The sequence below is a fragment of the Archocentrus centrarchus genome, chromosome 24, assembly GCF_007364275.1.
Source record: "Archocentrus centrarchus isolate MPI-CPG fArcCen1 chromosome 24, fArcCen1, whole genome shotgun sequence".
NCBI lineage: Eukaryota > Metazoa > Chordata > Actinopteri > Cichliformes > Cichlidae > Archocentrus > Archocentrus centrarchus.
Genome location: NC_044369.1, coordinates 28,616,193 through 28,636,235, shown reverse-complemented (window position 1 = coordinate 28,636,235; position 20,043 = coordinate 28,616,193). Strand labels below are relative to the sequence as shown.

The 20,043-nt window shown below is 42.9% G+C and overlaps 3 protein-coding genes across 3 annotated transcripts in view; 1 reads left to right on the top strand and 2 right to left on the bottom strand.

Annotated features, from left to right (window-relative positions):
- cdk19 (cyclin dependent kinase 19) overlaps positions 1 to 20,043 on the top strand; it is a 91,719-nt gene that overhangs the window by 6,154 nt on the left and 65,522 nt on the right. The gene's annotated exons all lie outside the window — the stretch shown is intronic.
- rpf2 (ribosome production factor 2 homolog) lies at positions 122 to 6,290 on the bottom strand. The gene is made up of 10 exons (XM_030721381.1): positions 6,186 to 6,290; positions 3,721 to 3,853; positions 3,352 to 3,389; positions 2,959 to 2,998; positions 2,794 to 2,875; positions 2,504 to 2,580; positions 1,502 to 1,601; positions 887 to 989; positions 668 to 812; positions 122 to 457 (listed from the first exon to the last, which is right to left on the bottom strand). The coding sequence occupies exons 1-10, from the start codon at positions 6,206 to 6,208 to the stop codon at positions 272 to 274; spliced, it is 927 nt and encodes a 308-aa protein (XP_030577241.1). The 5' UTR covers positions 6,209 to 6,290; the 3' UTR covers positions 122 to 271.
- Positions 8,233 to 18,774, bottom strand: amd1 (adenosylmethionine decarboxylase 1). The gene is made up of 9 exons (XM_030721380.1): positions 18,472 to 18,774; positions 14,252 to 14,338; positions 13,673 to 13,799; positions 13,457 to 13,559; positions 12,680 to 12,722; positions 11,354 to 11,498; positions 11,152 to 11,244; positions 10,915 to 11,070; positions 8,233 to 10,828 (listed from the first exon to the last, which is right to left on the bottom strand). Exons 1-9 carry the CDS (start codon positions 18,579 to 18,581, stop codon positions 10,691 to 10,693), a joined length of 1,002 nt encoding a protein of 333 aa, XP_030577240.1. The 5' UTR covers positions 18,582 to 18,774; the 3' UTR covers positions 8,233 to 10,690.

Sequence of the window (20,043 nt, the reverse complement as noted above, 5' to 3'; positions counted from 1 at the left end):
ATTAATGATGCCAATAGGTAACTTTTGTTGGGCTGATGCTCATGTAACTTCAGCTGAGAACTGAGCTGCCAGAATAATGAGAGTCAAGGCAAAAGTCATATGAGAGAAAGAAAAAAAAAAAAAAAAAAAAAAAAAAGGTAAACCAGGAACAACAGATCCCCTCTGCTCACATGCCAAGTCCTCGACAGGAAACGCTGGCAGTGACAGACACATGGGTCAGTCTTTGAAGTGATAAACATGAAGGTGTATCCACAGGTGGCCAAAGGCTGCCTCAGCTCTCTACTTTGGCAACCTTGGATGGCTGTCCCCCCTGCTCCTCCGCAACCACCTCGCCCCTCCTTTTCCTTAGACCCTTCATCTTCCGTGTCTGCAGCTTGGACAGATCCTGTTTCTGCATGTGCACGCGGCCCAACTTGGTGCCAAAGACATCGTGAGAAATGTTCTTCTTCTTCTTGGGCTGCAGAAAAAGAGATGCCAAAATATATTTTTGCATGTTTGAACAACGTCTGACCGCACAGCGCTCGCTGTAGAGTTAAACCAACAAATTTAGGCAACCATATGGGCTTTCCTCTGGCGCCATCTTCAGGACAAACACTAAATTTTTGCCAGAAAACAGGACCTCTGTATATTCTAAACCCCAACCTCTGCAATGTCCCGTAATATTTACCTTCAGGGCTTTGGGCTGTTTATGAGCCAGCTTGTACAGATCATCTGAAGCCAGATGTGTTCTTCTTAGAACAAAGTCAAATGACGGTCCGATCTCGTCCAGCTCGATGCGCGGTGTCCGGCAGCCGGATTTCTTCAACAGGCACCTGAAATGACACATGATCTCTGTTGCTGTGGATGTTGGCAGCCTGAATTTCTCACTCAGTTACAGTTTCAGCACCTGTAGCTGCGCATGTAGATCTTCCCATCGATGGCAGTGAAGTGCAGAACGTGTTCTAAACCTGCCAGACGCACCGCGGGCACAGTGGGACCTCTGAAGAAGTCTGAGACACAGGCCAAAGAAATGCACAGACTAATCAATTACACATCATTAACATCTCAAGTATGTATAGTTACTAGTGTTTCCCTACATGTACACTTTAACAGTTATATGAATGGCCACACAAGCATTTATCCCGATTGATTTTAGCTACTCTGTCCAAGAGAATGAGACCACGTGTAATAGACAATTTTCTTAGTTGACAATTCCTGAACTTTCATTTGGTAAGTACCATCCAAATCCACCATCCTGGACTGGAGCAGCAGCCTGTCTGCTCTGCACGGCTACACTAACCAGACCCTTCAGCAGGTGGAGGACTGGCTCACTATACCAGGCTCACCGCAGACTACTTTCAGCAACTACGGTCCAATTATTCATTAGTCAATAATCACAAAGTACATGTCAAATACAGTATCTGTACAGGTCAAACTTTTAAATATAGTTATTTATAATTTCTCTAAGAATAAGAATCTATGGGAAACACTGGTTAACACCTTCAGCATGCTGAGTGCGTACCTATAAGCAGACTCTTCAGACGCTTGTGCTCGTTATCTGTATCAAAAGCCTCTCCTGCAAACACCAGCATCGGTTTGGTTCCTTCAGGACATTTACCGCCCTAGAACAGAAAACAAAGATTTTATTTTTGTTGGGGTTTTTTTTGGCAGAGTTCACACAGACGCTGGCAAAAAGGGTATGGCACTACGGGGGAGTCCGAACTGATGGACACTGTGGAATGAAAGAGTCCCTTTTCCTGTTTGGATATTTAAAACCAGGAGCAGGCAGAGGACGAGTGCTGCTGTCTGAACTTGAGGGTCATCATTTGGTGAATGTGCAGTTATGACAGAAAGAAAGTACATCCTCTTCAAATTCAAAGGTTTTACATGTCAGGGTGTGATTAAAAAATAAATAAATAAATAAATAAGATCTCGTCTTTAGCAGGTCTTAAAAATCAGGTAAATACAACCTCAGATGAACAACAACCTATAACAGATTACACTGTGTCATTGATTACTGAACAAATATTGAGCCAAAATGCAGAAGAAAAACCAAGTACACCCTCACTGCTTCCATAGGTAATGAGTGTAAGTAGCAGCCAGGTCCTGATAATGAAATGTATCTGATTAACTGATCATCAGCAAGTGTGAGCAGCTCTGTAAAAGCAGAAGTTGCTGGTCTGGAGCGTTCACGTGTGTTAACACAATGCCACAGCAGGAAGTTTTATTTACCTCATTGTAAGACCTGCTAAAGTCTAGATCCTTTATTTATTTTGTCTTGAGAAATTAAACCTTTGAACTAACGGAGACTCGACTTTCTTTAGAGCCGTGAAACCAGTGAAAACCAGCACTCCCAGAACACCATTTGTCATTCCTGCTGCGTGGATTAAACCTGTATGACAGCTGTATGGTTTCACTTTCCTTTGTCCCTTTTGTCTCCAGTTTAACTATGAGGTAAACAACCAGCTGGTGAAATTACCCTGACTGTTGACCTGATTACAGACAGCACAACTGCAGCCATTACCTTAATGTCGCTCAGAGAGACATACTTCTCAATTCCAAGTTCAATCATATCCAGCACGTGGAAGTCAAACAGACGGCCTGCAAACAAACACGTGACCGATGAAACTAGGAAAATCCTGGAAATCTGCCCGCACATTTTCCTTGAACATTTTCACTGAATATGGAAAACAGCATACAGTGAGACACGGACAGTCCAAAGTAAAGCCTGGTGTTCTGGGGTATATCTAACTACATAACAGATGTTAGCTGCTGTATGCATGTTAAAAATACGGAGAGAAAGTTCAAATTTACCAAATATGAGGTTGTTGGGCCGTTTCTTATTGTGGGAGCCAAACAGGAACAGAGAGCAGTCCGTCTTCTTGGAAAAAAACTCCTAAAATAAATTTGAGATGATTAAAATCAGAAAATCAGCAAGAAAGGCAATATTCATGAAGGCCCGTTGTCCTCTGCACTCACCAGCGATGTCGAGTCCTCAAACGGTCGAGTAATGTTCTTCCTGCGGAGTACAGACAGGAAACAGACACTGAAGGGGACTTTTCATTGTTAGACTCGACCAGAGCAGCTCTGGATGATCAGTGTTTTATAACTGGGCTTTAGTGCAGCCCCTCAGTCTGCAGCAGGAACTTTTAGCTCCCTTTACGCCAGCTTTTATTCTGACTGGCTGCTCTATGTAAAAATAAAAGGTTTCAATAGCAGCTGGGTGGCGTCACTGTGCAGCTCTTGCACAGTGACGCTGCCGCTGGCAGCTTGTGGCAACAGATTCACACTTTTCATCGGTGACAGGAAGTCACTGGGAGAGGATGGAAAATGCTGCGATCTTTTAAAACACACATTTGTGTTATCACTTACTTCTTGTACAGCACAGCATTGGGTTTCTTCAGGGAATACTGTGGGGAAACAAATTTACTTACATGAATTTACGAAACTACTAAACATCATTTTTCACTAATGGCTGAAAAAAAAAAAAAAAAAAAAAAAAAAATCTATTGCTCTAAAAATATGCAGAGAACATCAGTCACACAGAGAGATGATCGTCCTAAATTTATGACACCGGCAGGATTTTGTCCCAGGCTGTGAGTAAATATAATCACCAGGATACTTTGTATATCGACAAGCCAGACAATTTTTGCCAACTTCCTATGAGAATAATCACTGTTTCTAAGCTCTGTAACAGTAACAGGTCTCTATGAAATCCCTCACGGCTCTTCAGTGACTTACTATATCCTTGAGGGCCTGGGTGACGGTCTGACTCGTGTTCCCTCCTTTCATAATCATGGCACTCTTCAAATCTTCCGACAGTTTGGGCGCTCTGCTCTCCAAGAAGCGCTTCGAGCGCTTTGTCTTGGGTTTTCTGCGGATACAATCAAACACAGGGGGGATGACAAACTGCCAGAGCTGAAGTGGACCACACAGGACAAGCTATCAGAGTCAGAGGCAGGGCTGGACTGGTAATCGGGCGTACCGGGCATTTGCCCGGTGGGCCGACAGTCCTCAGGGGCCGATGCTGTTGGATTTTTTTTTTTTTCCTAAGAGACGGGCAAACAATTCAGAGGGGGCGGCCCATTGATCCATCTTCAATATAGACAGCGAATGGAACCAATCAATTTATAGGATGAAAGCAGCCCCACCCTTCCTCAGCGTGGTGCCCTGTAACTCCCGCTAGTAGTTTCAGTGTTGAGCGCGTGTGTTAAAGGAGATGCAACATGGAGAAACCGAAGCGGCAGAAAGGGGATGAAGAGAATTTACGTGTGACGAAATTGAGGAGTGTCGCTGTAGATGCTACAAAATGTGCAAAGATCACAGCCATGTTCGCTGCTGTAGTCTCCACATCCTCTGTAACAGCAATGCTCCAGCAACAGCAGGCTGTAGGCAGAGCCGGCCCGAGGCATAGACGACATATGCGGCTGCATAGGGCCCCCTGACCACCAGGCTCGCCCACATTTGTCATGAAATGCTTTTGGTTTGTTTTCATTTTTTACATATGCCAATTTCCTAAAAGAAAGAAGAGACTATTCTAACTGTCCAGATTTGTACACTTGTAACAACACTAATTTAACGAGTAGGCTACGCTCTAATATTTCTGTCTCAGAGTGATGCTGAAAAGCTAATTCATGCATTTATAACTTCTAGGCTGGACTTTTGTAATTTGTTATTATCAGGCTGTCCTAAAAGCTCCCTGAAAAGCCTTCAGCTGATCCAAAATGCTGCAGCTTGAGTACTGACAGGAACTAGAAAGAGAGAGCAGATTTCTCCCACTTTGGCTAATAGTACCATATCACCCACTTTGCTCTCAGACTGCTGGCTTACTTGTGGGAGGCAGAGCCTGAAGGCTCTCAGTTTGGATTCAGGAGACAGACACCCTCTCTATTTTTAAGATTAGGATGACTGCTGGGTTTTCTCCATAATTATTGTGGGGTCTTTACCTTACAGTATAAAGTGTCTTGAGGCGCCTGTTTGATGTGAGTTGGCACTGTATAAATAAAATTGAATTGAAAAGGCAGAAACAATAATGCATCCTAAAAAAAATTAATAAAATTTAACCCTCCAGCATTAATAATGGTTAAGTTCAGGGGACAATGAAATGGTATGAAGGGGGTCCCAAATCAAATCTTGCTTAGAGCCCCTTCGAGGCTTGGGCCGGCTCTGCTGTAGGTGAAGACAGCAGCAGTGGACAGAGCGAGGAGCAGCCAGAGATGCAGGCTTTGGAAAGGGACCCCAAGGGACAGAGTGAGCAGGAAAGTGTGGTACATAAGCAGGTAGTAACGTTAGGATAATACAGGGACTTTGAGGTGATGGAGGCAACGTTAGCTCTATTACATGAGAATGATGAGCAGTGGCGATTGATTCGTATCAATATTTATTGGTATTTCCCAAAATCTGGCAGTCACGGCACCTTGATCTGATAAAATAGCAAACAGTCAAGGCTGAGAAGTGTTGGATGAGCATCCAGTGTCCATTTTAGGCTACATCATAGCATTTTAGATATTTAGGTTAAAGGTGTGTTGAAAGGCTGCACAGTAATTTGAATTTGTAGCCTCTATGCTGGTTAAACATGTTTTAAAAAGCACTCAAACAGGTGAAATAACAGATTTTAAAACTGCTAAATGATAAATAAAAGCTCTGTAAGTTAAGCATTACTAAACTAAGTGTAAAAAAAAGTATTATTAGTAAAAGGTATGCCCACACTGAATAAGAGTAAGACCGTGCCAAATGTTTTAATAGTTGCGGGCCGGTCTAAGCCAAAAATGCCAGGGCCGATTTTGTGTCCCGGTCCAGCGCTGGTCAGAGGACGTTAAAATTATTAACCTTGATGTGAAACTTCAAAACTTTTACTACAACTCATCAGCACCTCACTGAGGTCCTCAAGCTACCCTCAGATGCCACAACATGCAGGGCGTTTGAGGTGACTCCACGACCAGAAGCAGAGGCCCACATGCGTGATCTTGGTGGAGTTGTGGCTCCAATGCAAACCTTACAAAGGAGCCACAGCTCCACCGAGCACGTGTGTTTGTACACATGCTCGGTGGTCCGACCTCCGAAGGCCGCAGGGAGCTCACACAGCAGGAGCGGCATCAGAGGATGCCACAGTGAGGCAGCTTCCGCTCTCTATACACGCAGCTACAGTTCGCCGGCAGATAAAAACAGATTAAAAACAGTTCCGCGGTACCAGCAATGACACTTACATCACAGCGTCTAACTGGGTCATCTTCTTGTCTTATTTGCAGTCCTCACGTCCACGTGAACCTTCAATGGAGTTTTTCTTTCTTGTTGGTGTTGACAAGCTTTTTAGTGCCACCTGCTGTCCAGGGGTGTAAAGGGACTTGATGTTCTGCTTCTCCAGATTGCAATTTCGCAGAAACAGATGAAAATACAAAGAACCACATATACCAGGGATCCTCAAATCCAGGCCTCGAGGTCCGGTGTCCTGCAGGTTTTAGATGTGTCCCTGCTTCAACACACCTGAGTCAAATATAGAAGTCATTAGCAGGACTCTGGAGAACCTGGCTGCATACTGAGGAGGTAATTCAGCCATTTGATTCAGGTGTGTTGGACCAGGGACACGTCTAAAACCTGCAGGACACCGGACCTCGAGGCCTGGATTTGAGGATCCTTGACATATACATTACAAGTTTGAGTTTTTACGCTGGATCCCCTTCCTGATGCAACCCCAAAGGGATTTGTGTCTCCTCCAGGGGATGAACCAGGGCTCTTCTGCTTGTTAGGAATCTGTAAACCAAACAGCAACACAGAAAAGGCTGTATCACACTTTTTACATCACACCACGTGGTTACTTTATTATTTTTTCCAAAAAATCACAGAGAGGCTAAATGGAAAGCTAATCCGAGAACTAACAGGAAAATTATTATTTTTTTTTTTTTTTTTGGGGGGGGGGTGAAATTATATATATTATGATTTTTGAAATTACATTTTTAGATTTTGAAAATCTGTTACAGTGATTCTAAAGACACTATCAAACCCATCAAAGAAATGGAGGGATTGGGATGTGAGTCCCTTTACACACTCCTGTACAGTAGGTGGCGGTATGCACCAATGAGCTCTCTCTCACCCGCTTCATCAGAACAAGACCCCCGGACGAATCCCGCCCCTGAAAAGCAGACAAACAGGCAATAATAGTAAAGCAGAAACTGAGCTCATATTCATGCATTAGACAGCTTGTGACGTGCGAAGATACTGAACATAAATAGCAAACAGAAGAATCTTTTTTTTTTTTTGCAGTCAATGAGGTGGATATGTACTATGAAAGTCTGAGTGAGCTACAGTGAGCTACTTCTATCTCACTGACTGAAAACAGAAAATGATTTCATTGATATTCATAGATACAGCTGTTTGTTCATAACTTGCACCTATGAAAACTCATAATTCCTTCATTCTCTAAATGTTTAATATGACAGTGGATCGTTTTAGATCAGAGTTCATCATCAAGGATCCAGACTGACAGATCCCATCCCGACTCTGTGGTGTTAGTGGCATGCTTGTAGGCCTGCACTGCTGGCTTATCGTTTCTCCTTTCAAGTAAATAGTCAATTTTTTCATTTGTAATTTTACTCTATCGTTTTAAATTCTTCCCAGACATCAGTGGTGTGTCACTGCTGATCACATGAGTTACTGGTCAGTGAGTCAGCCAGACCAAGTTTGGGGTTTTGATTGGTTACCTGTGTTCCTGGGAATCAGTGGTAGTGAAGACAGTAATGGGTGCTCAGGAGCAGTAAAGGAGAGTGGGTTTCTGTAGTCGTTCACATTCTTTGAACATATGGATGCACAGTATATATATATATGCATATTATAGGTGCCCTGATTACCCAGGTTAATCAGTAGGCTTCCTTATTCATATCTTGTCTATGACTTGATCACCTCTTCCTTCCTTGTCTAAGTGGTAGGGCTCATGCGTTCAAGGCTGGGAAGGCACAAGTATAGGCACTGGACACTTCTTTTTCCTAACCACTTTTCCCTGAACTCGATGGAAAATGTCACAAGGTGATAGAAATGTGTTTGAGAATTGGGACTTTGGAAGAGATGCACATCCTGCAGATGTGTGACTCATTTGAGATCTGGGGAATTTGGAGGCCAAGTCAACTCCTCAGACTTGTTGTGCTCCTCAAACTATTATTGAACCAAGAGGCAGGGCGCATTATCCTCCTGAATAACTTCTGTGTCACTGAGATTTTGTACATACTGGCAAATACTTCAGAATGAATGGGGAAACCCATGTGCTTTAAGTATCTTTTATTGAAGCATCAAGCTCATAGCACAGATATTTAGCACATCTTGACCATCCAAAGAACAGAAAGAATGAATTAGAACAGCAAAGTTGCTCCTTCAGTACATCCTACAACTGCACCCTCTCACCCACGTGGGAGGCTTTCCTGGCTTCCCTTTCCTCAGATTCACAAAACAAAACATGATTTAGTCAACTTTGAGAAAAAGAAAAGAAAAAGAAAAAAGTCATCCTTCAACTTGGTTGGAACACTGGTTTCCAAAACACATCTACAACCAAAAGGGCAGAAAGGGAGGGGAAAAAAAAAAAAAAAAAAAAAAAAAAGATTGGTCCGCAGCAGAAATACAAAATATTTTGTATAAAATTCAGTTACCATTAAACTGCAAAATGCATTGAGTTCACCATATTAAAAAACCCACAACAACAAGGCTAAAATGTAGTTAATTCAACAGCTTGTAATAAACCATTTCTGAACAGTGCTAGATGAAATAATTAAAAAAAACCCAAAGTAATGGCAGACTACCATCACAAGTCATTTGACAAGTTGGAGAGGGGGGGATAGAAAAAAAAAAAAAAAAAAGCCCCAAAGACATGTAGCCAAACTAGAGGTCAACTTTCTCAAGTTCCAGTCCTTACATGAACAAATATACCAACTACTGCCTCAACTAGCACGCCAAGTGCTTTAGGTGGCGTCATCAAGCGCTGAAAGCGGGTTAAGACTACAGTCATGTGGGCACAATTCAAACTGCGTTCTCTGGCAGAAGCCAAACCTTGGATGTAGGTTATTAACAAATCAGAACCCCCACCCAGCTTTCAGCACCATCTGAAGCCTGAAATACAGCCCGAGTTAAAGGTGGGGGACCAAAAGAAATATTTTAAAAACCCAAAACAAACCCTTCCAATAAATTAAAAAAAAAAAAAAACAAACAAAAAAAAAAAAAAAAAAAATCAGGATGGGGTGGTTCCAACTGTCAGCTTGTAAAACAAAAGGAAGGTGATGCACACAGACCTGACAGAAGAGGAAGAGACAGCGCTACATTACACTGTCAAGCAACACAGCACTAGTCACATGCAGTGTGTCAGGATTCCCCCCTGAACAAAGGGCATTGACCCAAACAAAAAAAAAAAAAAAAAAGTGGGGCACAATAAATTTCATAAAATGGCAGTTTATGCAGTGGTTATGTGTGGAATGATCTGGGATCACCCTGGCATGCTCAGACTAGTGGGCCTCTATTGTGTGCTTACATTTCTGTATGGGGCGGAAAGAGACAGGATGGATATTATGTGGGGGGAAAAAAAAAAAAAAAAAAAAAATGCTTTGCTGGGCAACTAAAGCAAAAAGTGTCTGATTCATTATTTCCTTTCAGAGCTGGACACAGCAGGTGCAGCCAGGAGGGCTGGCTCTCAGTGGGTTAGGTCTGAACAATGGCTGGTCAGCAGAGGGCATTGTGAGCACCTTGTCTAGAGTCGTACATTCAGCTCAATCCTGTTCCAGGCTTTTTTCTTTTCCAGAGAAATGTACATTCGAAAGATGGCTGGGCAGGCCACTTTGCACGCCCTGTGCGACATTCGGTTTTTTCACATGAATGTGGAATTTGAATGCTGCATGATGGGGTTGAAAGTTGTAGAAGCTTCCTGTAGATACAGGGGTAGAGTTTAAAAAAAAAAAAATTTTAAAGCACAGATCAAAGTGTGCATGCTGAAGGTTTACAGTTTAAAGAAGCCACAGAACACAATCTGACCAATAAGATGAGAACTTTTGATCCTTTAGTGCAACATTAAAAGGCCAGACTGGCATTTCAAAAAGACTCCCAACAGTGCCCAAGCTCGATGCCACTGATGTTGTACATTCAGACTTGAAACAAGGGGATTTGCCTCCTAGTACCATGAGTAAACAGATTTTTAAAAGTACGCTCAGTAACTGGAGTAGAGAATTAATAATGCCAACTGTCACACCAGCTAGGTGGGTCCAATTTGACATTTTAACCAATGGACGAGAATTAAAGTAAGCTCATAAGAGGCAGACTGATCTGAGCACGTCAGGGACCTGGTCTAGGGTGGGCGGAAGCCTTGTCTGTGGGGGATGAGGGGGGACACCTGCAGGAAGGGACCGTTGTACTGGGCACAGGTGGACAGCCTTAAACAGAGCGTGTTTAATACCGCTACATGCACTTCAAGATCACAGCAAGAGTGGGCTAGAATATCGTAACAGAGAAAAGAGCTTTCATGCAAGGGATCTAAGTCACAGGTACAACAATGCAAACAACTCAAACTGGAGGTTAAAGTAGGGATGGCAGCACCGCCACCGGCACAATTCAAATGACGACCGCAGCAGTGAGGGAGGCAGGACGGGTGAGAGGACGCGCTCGATACTGGCGAAGGGTGGCAAAGCCGATCGTGACACAGGAGTGCCGAGAGGCCACGTTTTTTGCGCCTCTTCATCCTCAACCCTCAGCTCTGCTGCTTGTTGTTCTTGTTGTAGCTTGTGAAGAGAAAATTGTAATCATTGAATTGAGCCAGCTGGCGGTCGAGGCGCTTGTAACCCTCAATTTTCGGGGGAGTAGAAAAGACACTGCGACATTTGGAGTTCTGCAAACAAATGAGGGAAAACAAAGTTCACTGAGAGATCTTTAAAAATACCACCAAGTAAACACAAGATTGGCTCGTAAACACACCTGATTGACAAAAAGTGTAGTCACAAACTTTCCCGGCTTGAACACCTCCACAACCTTCCTGATCAGTTCATCACACGATGTCTGGGAGAGGTTCGTTTCGAAACTGACGTAGGAGAACTCTGGCTCTGGGGTGATGTGGATGGTCCAGTAGGTTCCCTATGGGAAACGGAGCCAAGTTGCATTACAAATTTGTTTGAGCACACGACACAGACGAAGATGAAATGAAGCACAACTCACGTCAGTCTTCATCCCATTCATTGAGTATCCACAAGGGTTGAACATTGTGGCGTCGATCACAGAACCTGGTATCAGGTCACGAATTCCACTCATCTGTAAGGACATGGGTTCTGATGTTCAACCACCAATGTGACTGGATTCTGGGAGCAAACCTATGTTTGTTCCTCACAACACAGAACCATGTGACCAGAGAAAAACTTACACGAGTGACCTCACTTGCAGAAACACCGTCTTTCATGTAGAACTGGTCCATGATGGCTGGATCGAGATCGCTCATCAGAACTTCCAGCGTCTGATCAGCGTACTTTTTCTCCCAGTGTTCTGGCCTGTCCACAGTGAACAGGTACCTGTGGGTGACACGCAGGGTGTTAGGTTTGGACCACCGTTGAATAAAGAAAGACACAGAAACCCGTAGTTGATCTTTTTACCTGCAGGGAGAGTCTCAGTCAGCTCACACCCGTGTGCGTGTCTGAAAGAGAGTCTGACTTCCTTCTTCCTGCCGGCTCTTTTATTTTAGCATCACGTGAGTGTGTGGGGGTGTGTGTGTATGTGTGTGTGTGTGTGTGTGTGTGTGACGTCAGGAAACAGGCGTTACCTGCTTTCCTCACCTGGAGGGTCCGGGTGTGCGTGAGCATGTTTTGTGCTTACAATCTGATGGTCATGTGCATGTTTATGATGAACACATTGTGATACATAGAAAAACAGTTAAATGTTTATCTATTCTAACACAGGGAACCATTAAACTGTTTCAAACCAGGGGATACATGGCGCTACCACCTACGGGAGGAAGCCCTGAACATGCTTTCATTTCATTATCTAGCTGTTACATTTGACCAGGCTCTTAGTTAAAAAAAACAAACACTCAGTCAAATCGTGGCCAAATCTGAATTGAAATGATTATTCATGCTTTTGTCTCCTCACGATTGGACTCAATAAGTCATCTTTGGATCGCCTGCAGCTGGTTCAAAAATGCAGCTGACACCCATTTGTGATCTTTGGCTCCTCAAAGCTCAGACTTCAGTTTAAGATCTTGGTGATCACTTTCAGACCTCTGCGTAGTCAAATACCTGCATACATCAGCAAGCTCTTACACCCTTATATAAACGTACAGACCACTGAGGTCTGATCAAAATCTGTCGGTGGTTCCTCGTTCTAGACCGAAGACTAAAGGAGACTGCATTTGAGGCTGCGGCTCCTAAACTTTGGAATGCACTACCATTATACCAGAGATCTGCAGACTCTGCTGAATCTTTTAAAGAGCAGCTCAAGACTTAATACAGGCTTGCTTTTAACCAGTGGTTTGTGTGTGTTTTACTGTGAATTACCGTTTGTGATTTTTTTTTTTTTTTTTAATCTAGAAAAAAGTGCTACACATGTATACATTTTAAGTCACACAGCCACAGAACAGGACTCTGCATTGCCATACATTTCATGCAGATAGTGACATTTACTAACAACTGTTTGACTTCAAAGACATCCATTTGATTATATCTGTAATTTAACAGTTTGAAAATAGTTTAATGCTTACCAGCAGTCAGAGTTCAAACGCCCCATACAGTAGGCTGCACCATCTGTAAAAGGAGGGAAGGAACATCACGGTTACTGTTTCTATTCAAATAAATCCAACGCATCAATCTGTCAGATATGCAAGCAATTCTGAAGTGGAACCAAAATCAGGCCAGTGATTCTTCAGGATCTGCCACAATGATATCATTAAGCTTTTTAACACGACATAGAACTGCAATTTAACACTTATTTCAGTGTCATAATAGCTGAAATATGAACAGTGCATTCCATTTTGTCAGTTCAAGCAGCATTAATTCTTAACGGAAATTATTAATAGAACAGCTTGGGCCCAGATAAGGAGCAGAACATGGATCGACTCATTTGAAAACAACTAATGAATTTGGATTCAACATATCGGAAACAGGGATGGGCTCGGCTCATCGACTACACATTTAAACAATGCGGAACTTGTCAGTGTCAAAAATACCAGTTGGTTAAATGCATCATTATTATATTAGAATACAGCGGCAGATGAGGAAGTAAACAGGTGGTAGCTGTGTTAACCTGCGCTGTTCTACAATACTTTGGTTTTAAAATGCTGAATGTTGGCTTTGCAAGATTAAACCACAATAAGCAAGCAATCAAAGTGGTGTGCAACCACAGTCTGCATCAGGTTGTCAATGCTAGCATGGGAGAAACCAAAGCTACTGCTGCTAGCACTGCTAATGTTATGGTTAGATTAACAAGTAATGTAATTAAGTCTTGCAGATGCCATTTACTTGATTCATGTATCACATACCTGGAAAAATCTGGCTGAGAAAGTCCACTTCTTCCTGGAAGTTCCGATGAGGGTACTCTTGATGGGCTGGCTTCATGAAGTTCTTGCGGGAGTAAAAGAAATTCTGCAAACAAGACATTAATGAACAAACCTGCATTGAGCTCCGTCAATTAAGAGCTACAGTGATTCATGCATCTGAATGCCGGCTTTGTTATGCAAATGCTACACGAGTCTAACCTCGACGTCGTCGAAGCCACAGAACTCCTTGGCGAGTTCCAGCAGAGGCTCCAGTGCTTGCAGTAAGAGGGTGGTTCCACATGTCTTCAAAATGAAACGTCTCTTGGAGACAAACATGCTACTCTCACTGTAAAGACAAAAAAAAAAAAAAAAAAAAAAGGTGTTAAACATTCAAACTGCAGCTGGATTTGTGTGTCACTATATCCTTTGATACATTATGATTGAGTACGCCTCGTGTCTTTGAAATGTCTGCCTAAAAATGGTCAAGGCTGAGCTAAAAACTGAGCTCTAAGCTACACATTTGTAAACAAATCTTTTAATATGGATGTGGCCAATAGATGGCCAGTGGTCTAAATTGTCTCAATTTGCCACACAGTTACAGCCACATGGCAGAACAGCAGATATAGGGAAGGTACAATTTCATTGTTATTTAAAAACCCAACAGCTAGCTGATGGAAGGTAGCTTTAAAGAAATCACCAAATATACATTTATTATCACCGCTGTATGCTCATCCTAAGTTAAGACACCAGAACAAGTGCCTTATAATTAGGAAGACTAAGTACAGAGCCAGCACTCACCTGAGTATATAAGCTTCCTGCTTGTCAGTCTTTGTCACACTTATGATCAAACAATGCACATTTTCCAAAAGTTTGTCCCACTCAAACCTGAGAAAAAAAAGGAACAAAGAAAAACCTGTTATTGTTGGGGCATGTGTTTATCACATTTTACATCCTTGTTTTCATTTTAAAGTGGCACCCACTACAGGAAATAACCATTTGTGTTGACAGTCATGGAACACACCCATCCTAGAAAGCAAATCCAGTTTCCAATGTCATCAGGATGGCACGCAGGTTGTATCTCAAATGGAAACAACAGTCTGAAGCTTTCTGAAGTCTTAAGCTGAAAATGTGCATGCATCAAACCTGAACAGTTCCCAAATATGGTGTGGACATTCAATGATATCAAAAGGAGGATGAAATTTCAATCTGTTTTCACCATGCGCAGACAGCTGTAGGGTAAAGTGGACTTATTCTGTTCCTGCAGCAAACGCCACACAGCCAGTGCCCCCCTCTTCTAGCAGCCACCTCTGCCTCCCCCTCCCAGCACCATCCAGACAGCTGTGTCACATTACAACCTTGGAAGAGCGGCTGTGCTCACAGTGGGGCCTGGACTGCAAGAGAAAGCTCGCGAGAAACGACGGGCTCAATGGAGAATTTACCAGCAGCCCCATATTGGATGGATTATGAAATCAGCTTTTCTAGGGCACCTCTGAAAAAGAAATGCACCTCAGTAACCAGACTGCAGCAGTGTGCATGAAAGCTGGCCAAGATACAGGTGTGATTGTTTTCTTAAATCAGGGCTCTGGACAAAAAAACAAAATAAAATTCAGTCCGGCACACTCGAAGCAAGATCCGGGCAATGCCAAAGTGTACTAAGGGATGCGGTATGAGGGCTGTGTGTACACAAAACCGAGTGCCTGCGTGTTGGCGAGACTGAGCTCCTGGGAATTTATGTTGAGTAGGAAGCTCAAAACTGTCATTTGTGCTCCCTTTTTCCTCTTCTTCCCCATAACTTTAACGCTGGTCACCATTTTGTTTTCTGGAGCCACACAAAATCAAATGTGAACGAGGCTGTTGTGAGATCACACGTGCACATTGTGAACAAAACTGGCCGTCCGGTGGTAGATTGCAAATTGAGGTGAAAATACTATACTGCAGAGATCTAGTGAGAGAAAACAAAGCAGTAAAAGGTGCGGCGTGCATGCCCACTTGCTAACTGCAATAAACGTGATAAAGTGCTCAGAGATGGAACTGGTGATACTGTCAGCCCAGCGCAGCACCGGGCGATCAACTGCTGGCTAGATCCCTGTAAATTATAAAGGGGCTTCATTTGTGTTCCTCTCTGCCTTGCGACTACACATGAAATAGAAGACTGTGGAAAATAGGAAGTGCATCTCTAGTTCAGACCTTTGCTAGACAAAGCATGAAAGGCCGCATCCACTGCAAGGTACACATGTGGCTCTGAAGAGACTAAATTCATGAAGAAAAAAACAAAACAAACATTTACACTGTACACGGCTCTCAACTTGTCCAAACTAAACCACCAACACATTTTATTACCTTCCAGCAGTGTATCCAGAGCCAGAACAGTGTCCTGACTGGGTGACAGGCTGACTGTTGTTTGGAAAGAGCTCAAACTACGAACTCAAACTTCATTTATGCCACAAAGTGACAGAATAGTGTTGGTGCAGTTTGCTAAAAAAGTGAAATGTGTCAAATATGTTCCAATATCTAATTTCAAACAAGGTGAACATATGGACAAGTAATCCCCATTATTCTACTTCCAGCTCTGTATGCTGTGAGAACAGACGTCCAACATGGTCAGGTTAGGTTTATAAGGTTCAGGCAACCATAAGAAAGGAGGCAAAGCGATCTAAAACAGCACATTTCAGAATTTTAGAAGACAAACTAACTAGTATAAGGAGGATCATTTAGAGTCCAGGACTCAACGTGCTTAGTTTGCCATTAAGGTCGAGTCTGATGAGAAAAGGTACCATCTACACTCTACTCAGGCATCCAATTTGCATTAAAGCAATGTTGGCAACAGTTTCTATAAAAAATGAACAAAAGCACCAGTTTCACCATTTTCCACAACATGACAGAGCTGTTGCAACATGCCGACTTCCCAGCTTCATACCAGAGGTGTTAGTGAGCTGTGCCAAGCTTCTGCCTCAGTGTGAAATCAACACCAAGGGTTATTTCTAGCGAGATCAGACTTTACTCTAAGAAGCAGAGTACCAAGCACGATTAGTTTCTCTGTACCCCAGAGATCTGGGAACACGGATGATCAAGATGGCACACATTCTTGGAATATCTGCCGTTCTTCAGACAGAAGCAGTCATTAACTGCATCGTTTGAAAGCAGGAAAGGCCACATTTTTCAGATGTGCAGGGGTGAGGATGCTCCGATCACTTAGATCAGTTTCCCGTATAACTGCTAGAAGCACTTCATATGCCATTTGTGAACCCTGAGGAGTGGTAGCAGAGGTAATGCGAGTGAGCTTCACATTTGTGAATCAGATGCCCTTGTGGACTTATTTGGACATTGGCTGATGTCCAGCGAGTCTGATCCACTGACAGTGTCCCTTTGAGCTGTTAATCTGTCCTCTGGCTGTAAAATTAATGCCAGCCTTCATTCACTCCAATGGCCACACATTTGTCTTAAACCAACACCTGATCTGGTTAATGACCAGTAAAGTCACCCGTGACTGGGAAAAATTTGGTCTCTTTGAACCAGTTATGGGCAGTCATGTCATGGAGTGACATGCTGCCAGGAGGAAAAAATACATTACATATATAGATATCTAAGCAGAGACAGGACACCAATGACACTCAGTTACTCTCATACCATTGCTACTTCTGAGAACCAGGCAAAGGATGACATAATCCCGGTAATTTTAAGCAATCTATTTGTTCTACTGGGCATAAGCTTCTCTAAAGCCTGGACCACAAGAAAGAAATGGATTCTGGCGCTAATCTAGGACAAAGGTCAAGCCTTTTTATTTTAAAACCAGCTACACCACAGGCTGCAAGTTTGTCTTTAAGGATGTCTCCTAGTTAACATCGTTTAGTCTGCGCATTATGACCCAACTAATTAGTTTTACTAGCCAGCTATAAGCCAACTTCTCCCAAGAGCACAGTCCACATGGATTTCTCTGAATAGTCTCTCTCCACCCCCTTTCCGTAAATGCAACCAAGTGCCTCGCAGGCGATCGTAACAGGCGACCCTCCGACCAATCACAGCAACTGCCAGGGGGTGCCTTGCATGGCTGGAAACGTGACCGGAACACAAACTACACGCAGTTTCAATCTAGTCAAACGTACAGCGAAAGCAGACCTGGGGACAGCCGTAGTGTGTTTAAATGTGCAGAGTGAAGGTTTTCCCATCAGCTATGGGAACCTTAAAATCAAAAACCCAGGAATGGGAATCATCTTTGACTTGAACCCATTTCCGTGCCAACAAGACTGCACGCGGTGACAACGGACAGCCACATGCCTCACATGGTCAGGAGCCCCCTCGATGCTGAGTGACGCAGGAAGAAATAAACCACATTTTCGCATAACAAGTAGTTTATGAAGCCTGATTTAACCGCAAAGATTAATAAATTTAGTGCATCAGAGCACGCTGCTCCGGCTCAGCTTTGCGGTATGTAACAACGCGCGCGCACACACCATTACATTAAATTATAGACATAGACGCGCCGAAAGCAAGTTGACAGATAACCACAATAAGCTCGTCACTCCTCCCAAATAAATAAATAAATAAATAAATAAACAGGCCATCTGAGTCATGCAGCGGCCGAGAAATCAGCTGCAGGCGGCTGGGAATTTTAATATTTTAGTATTCCCAGAACCACGCAGAGTAACGTAGCTCTAAATGGGTGGCGTCTACACCTTAGACAACTCATCAGCTCGGCTAAACAAGCGGGGGAAGGTGAATATATTACAGCTAACTCCCAGGGTGAAGAATGAATGACTCAGCCACTGTTAAAGGGGGAGGTGGCCATTTTCCAATGGCGACGCTAGCTAGCTCACTAGCGTAAGGCTCCGCGGTTATATCTGGCTTGCTTAAAAGCTTGCTGACTACCCACGGGTGATTAATAACTACAGGGAATACAGAGTCGACTGACTGTATGATATCTAAATTGGTTACACATCACAAAGTGGGGAATGAAGCCATGCATGTAGCCAGGGCTTCCGCCACCGGGTGGACGCTCCTGTTACCTAAGTGACACGCACCTTGGGATGGTACGGAGGTCCCCGTTTCCTTTGGTCTCATCCCGGCGAGAGAACCACACCTCCAACAGCTTCTCGGTCCCCTCGAAGAAATGTGCACCGTTATCTTCCATCGTGAGACAACAGACACCCAACAACAAAAAAATAATCAAACGTCTGTTGTAACGTTTACAGCTTAATTATTCCTTTCTCGGTCTGTTATAACTTAGTGAGGTTCAGTCCTTTAACCAATCCAGGAGTTGATTTGCTTGAGTTACCGTCTTCCCTTTAGCAGAGAATACCGTTAGCGAGCGCTAGCTAATATCGCCGGCCATACTGTGTAAAGCGCTGAATGGAGACCGCGCGGTGCTTTTATTTGGAAGCGGCCTTACGTCACCCTCACGTCAAGCCAATCTGATCACGGAGCTCTATTTTAGGATTTGTGATTGGTCAGAAACCTATCAATTATTATCGAAGGCGGATCTTCCTCCCTGATTTTTTTTAAACAGCCTACATGTATTTGCTCTGTAAATAAATTACAGCCAAATTTAGGTTTAAGGACCGCAAGTAATATTATCTTATAAAGCGAATATTTTGCAGCTTCAGTATTTTGACGTCTGTGGTGTTATAATATTGATATTAAACTTGGAATTTCAGCGCATTACCTTTCACACCCAGTCCGATATTAACAGCACACCTGAAGCTGAATCATCACCTTTGTGACAATGTAAGCAAAAATCTGAAAAGATATAAGCCTCTTAAATGAGAATATGGCAGAGTTTTTGGATTGGATTGCGTTCGTGTTGCTTTTGGTAAAAGTGTGTACCCATATGGATGAGAATAGAAAAAAAAGAGTAAATATTCATAGTATATTTTACAGGACCTGCATGTCTCATCCTATTCAGGGGAGTGGCGGCTCACACATATAATTCTCATACAATGTGATTAGAAGAATTAACTACAAATCACATTATCACATTGTATGAGGACACTCCTATAGTGGCCACTTTCATACCGTAAGTAAATTGTATTATATATTTTTCCCTTGTCCTCCAGTCTTACATATTTACACAATGACTCTAGTGAACAGGTCAACAAATCTGAGTTTCACAAGAAAACTGGCTTAAAAAGAGCCTGACCTACTGAAACCCTGAGATGATTATCAGACAGAACAGCAGCTAAAATAACAGCTGACAGTCAGAAAAAGGGACTACATGAGTATCTAAACACTATAAATACAACCATTTCCATTTATTTTTATTTACGCTCATAAGAAGTTGGAAAACTTGCATTCAAAAAAAAAAAAACCAAGAATAAAACAACAACAAAACAGGATATTTGTCCTTCACATCATGCCAGATCTTTAACTTAACGTCTTTATTTATTTTTTAAGTTCCATATAGCAAAATGTCATTCCAGCTTTCAGCAATTTGTAATATGTCCCATACTGACCCACACAAAATAGCCTTTGCCTCACATTTAATTCGTTGGGAATTGGTCACGCTAACCACATGAAATAAATACACTGCAATGCAACCATTTGTTTTAGATTCAGCTTCTTTCAAAATTACCACCACTGCCAGTACTGCTATTAAT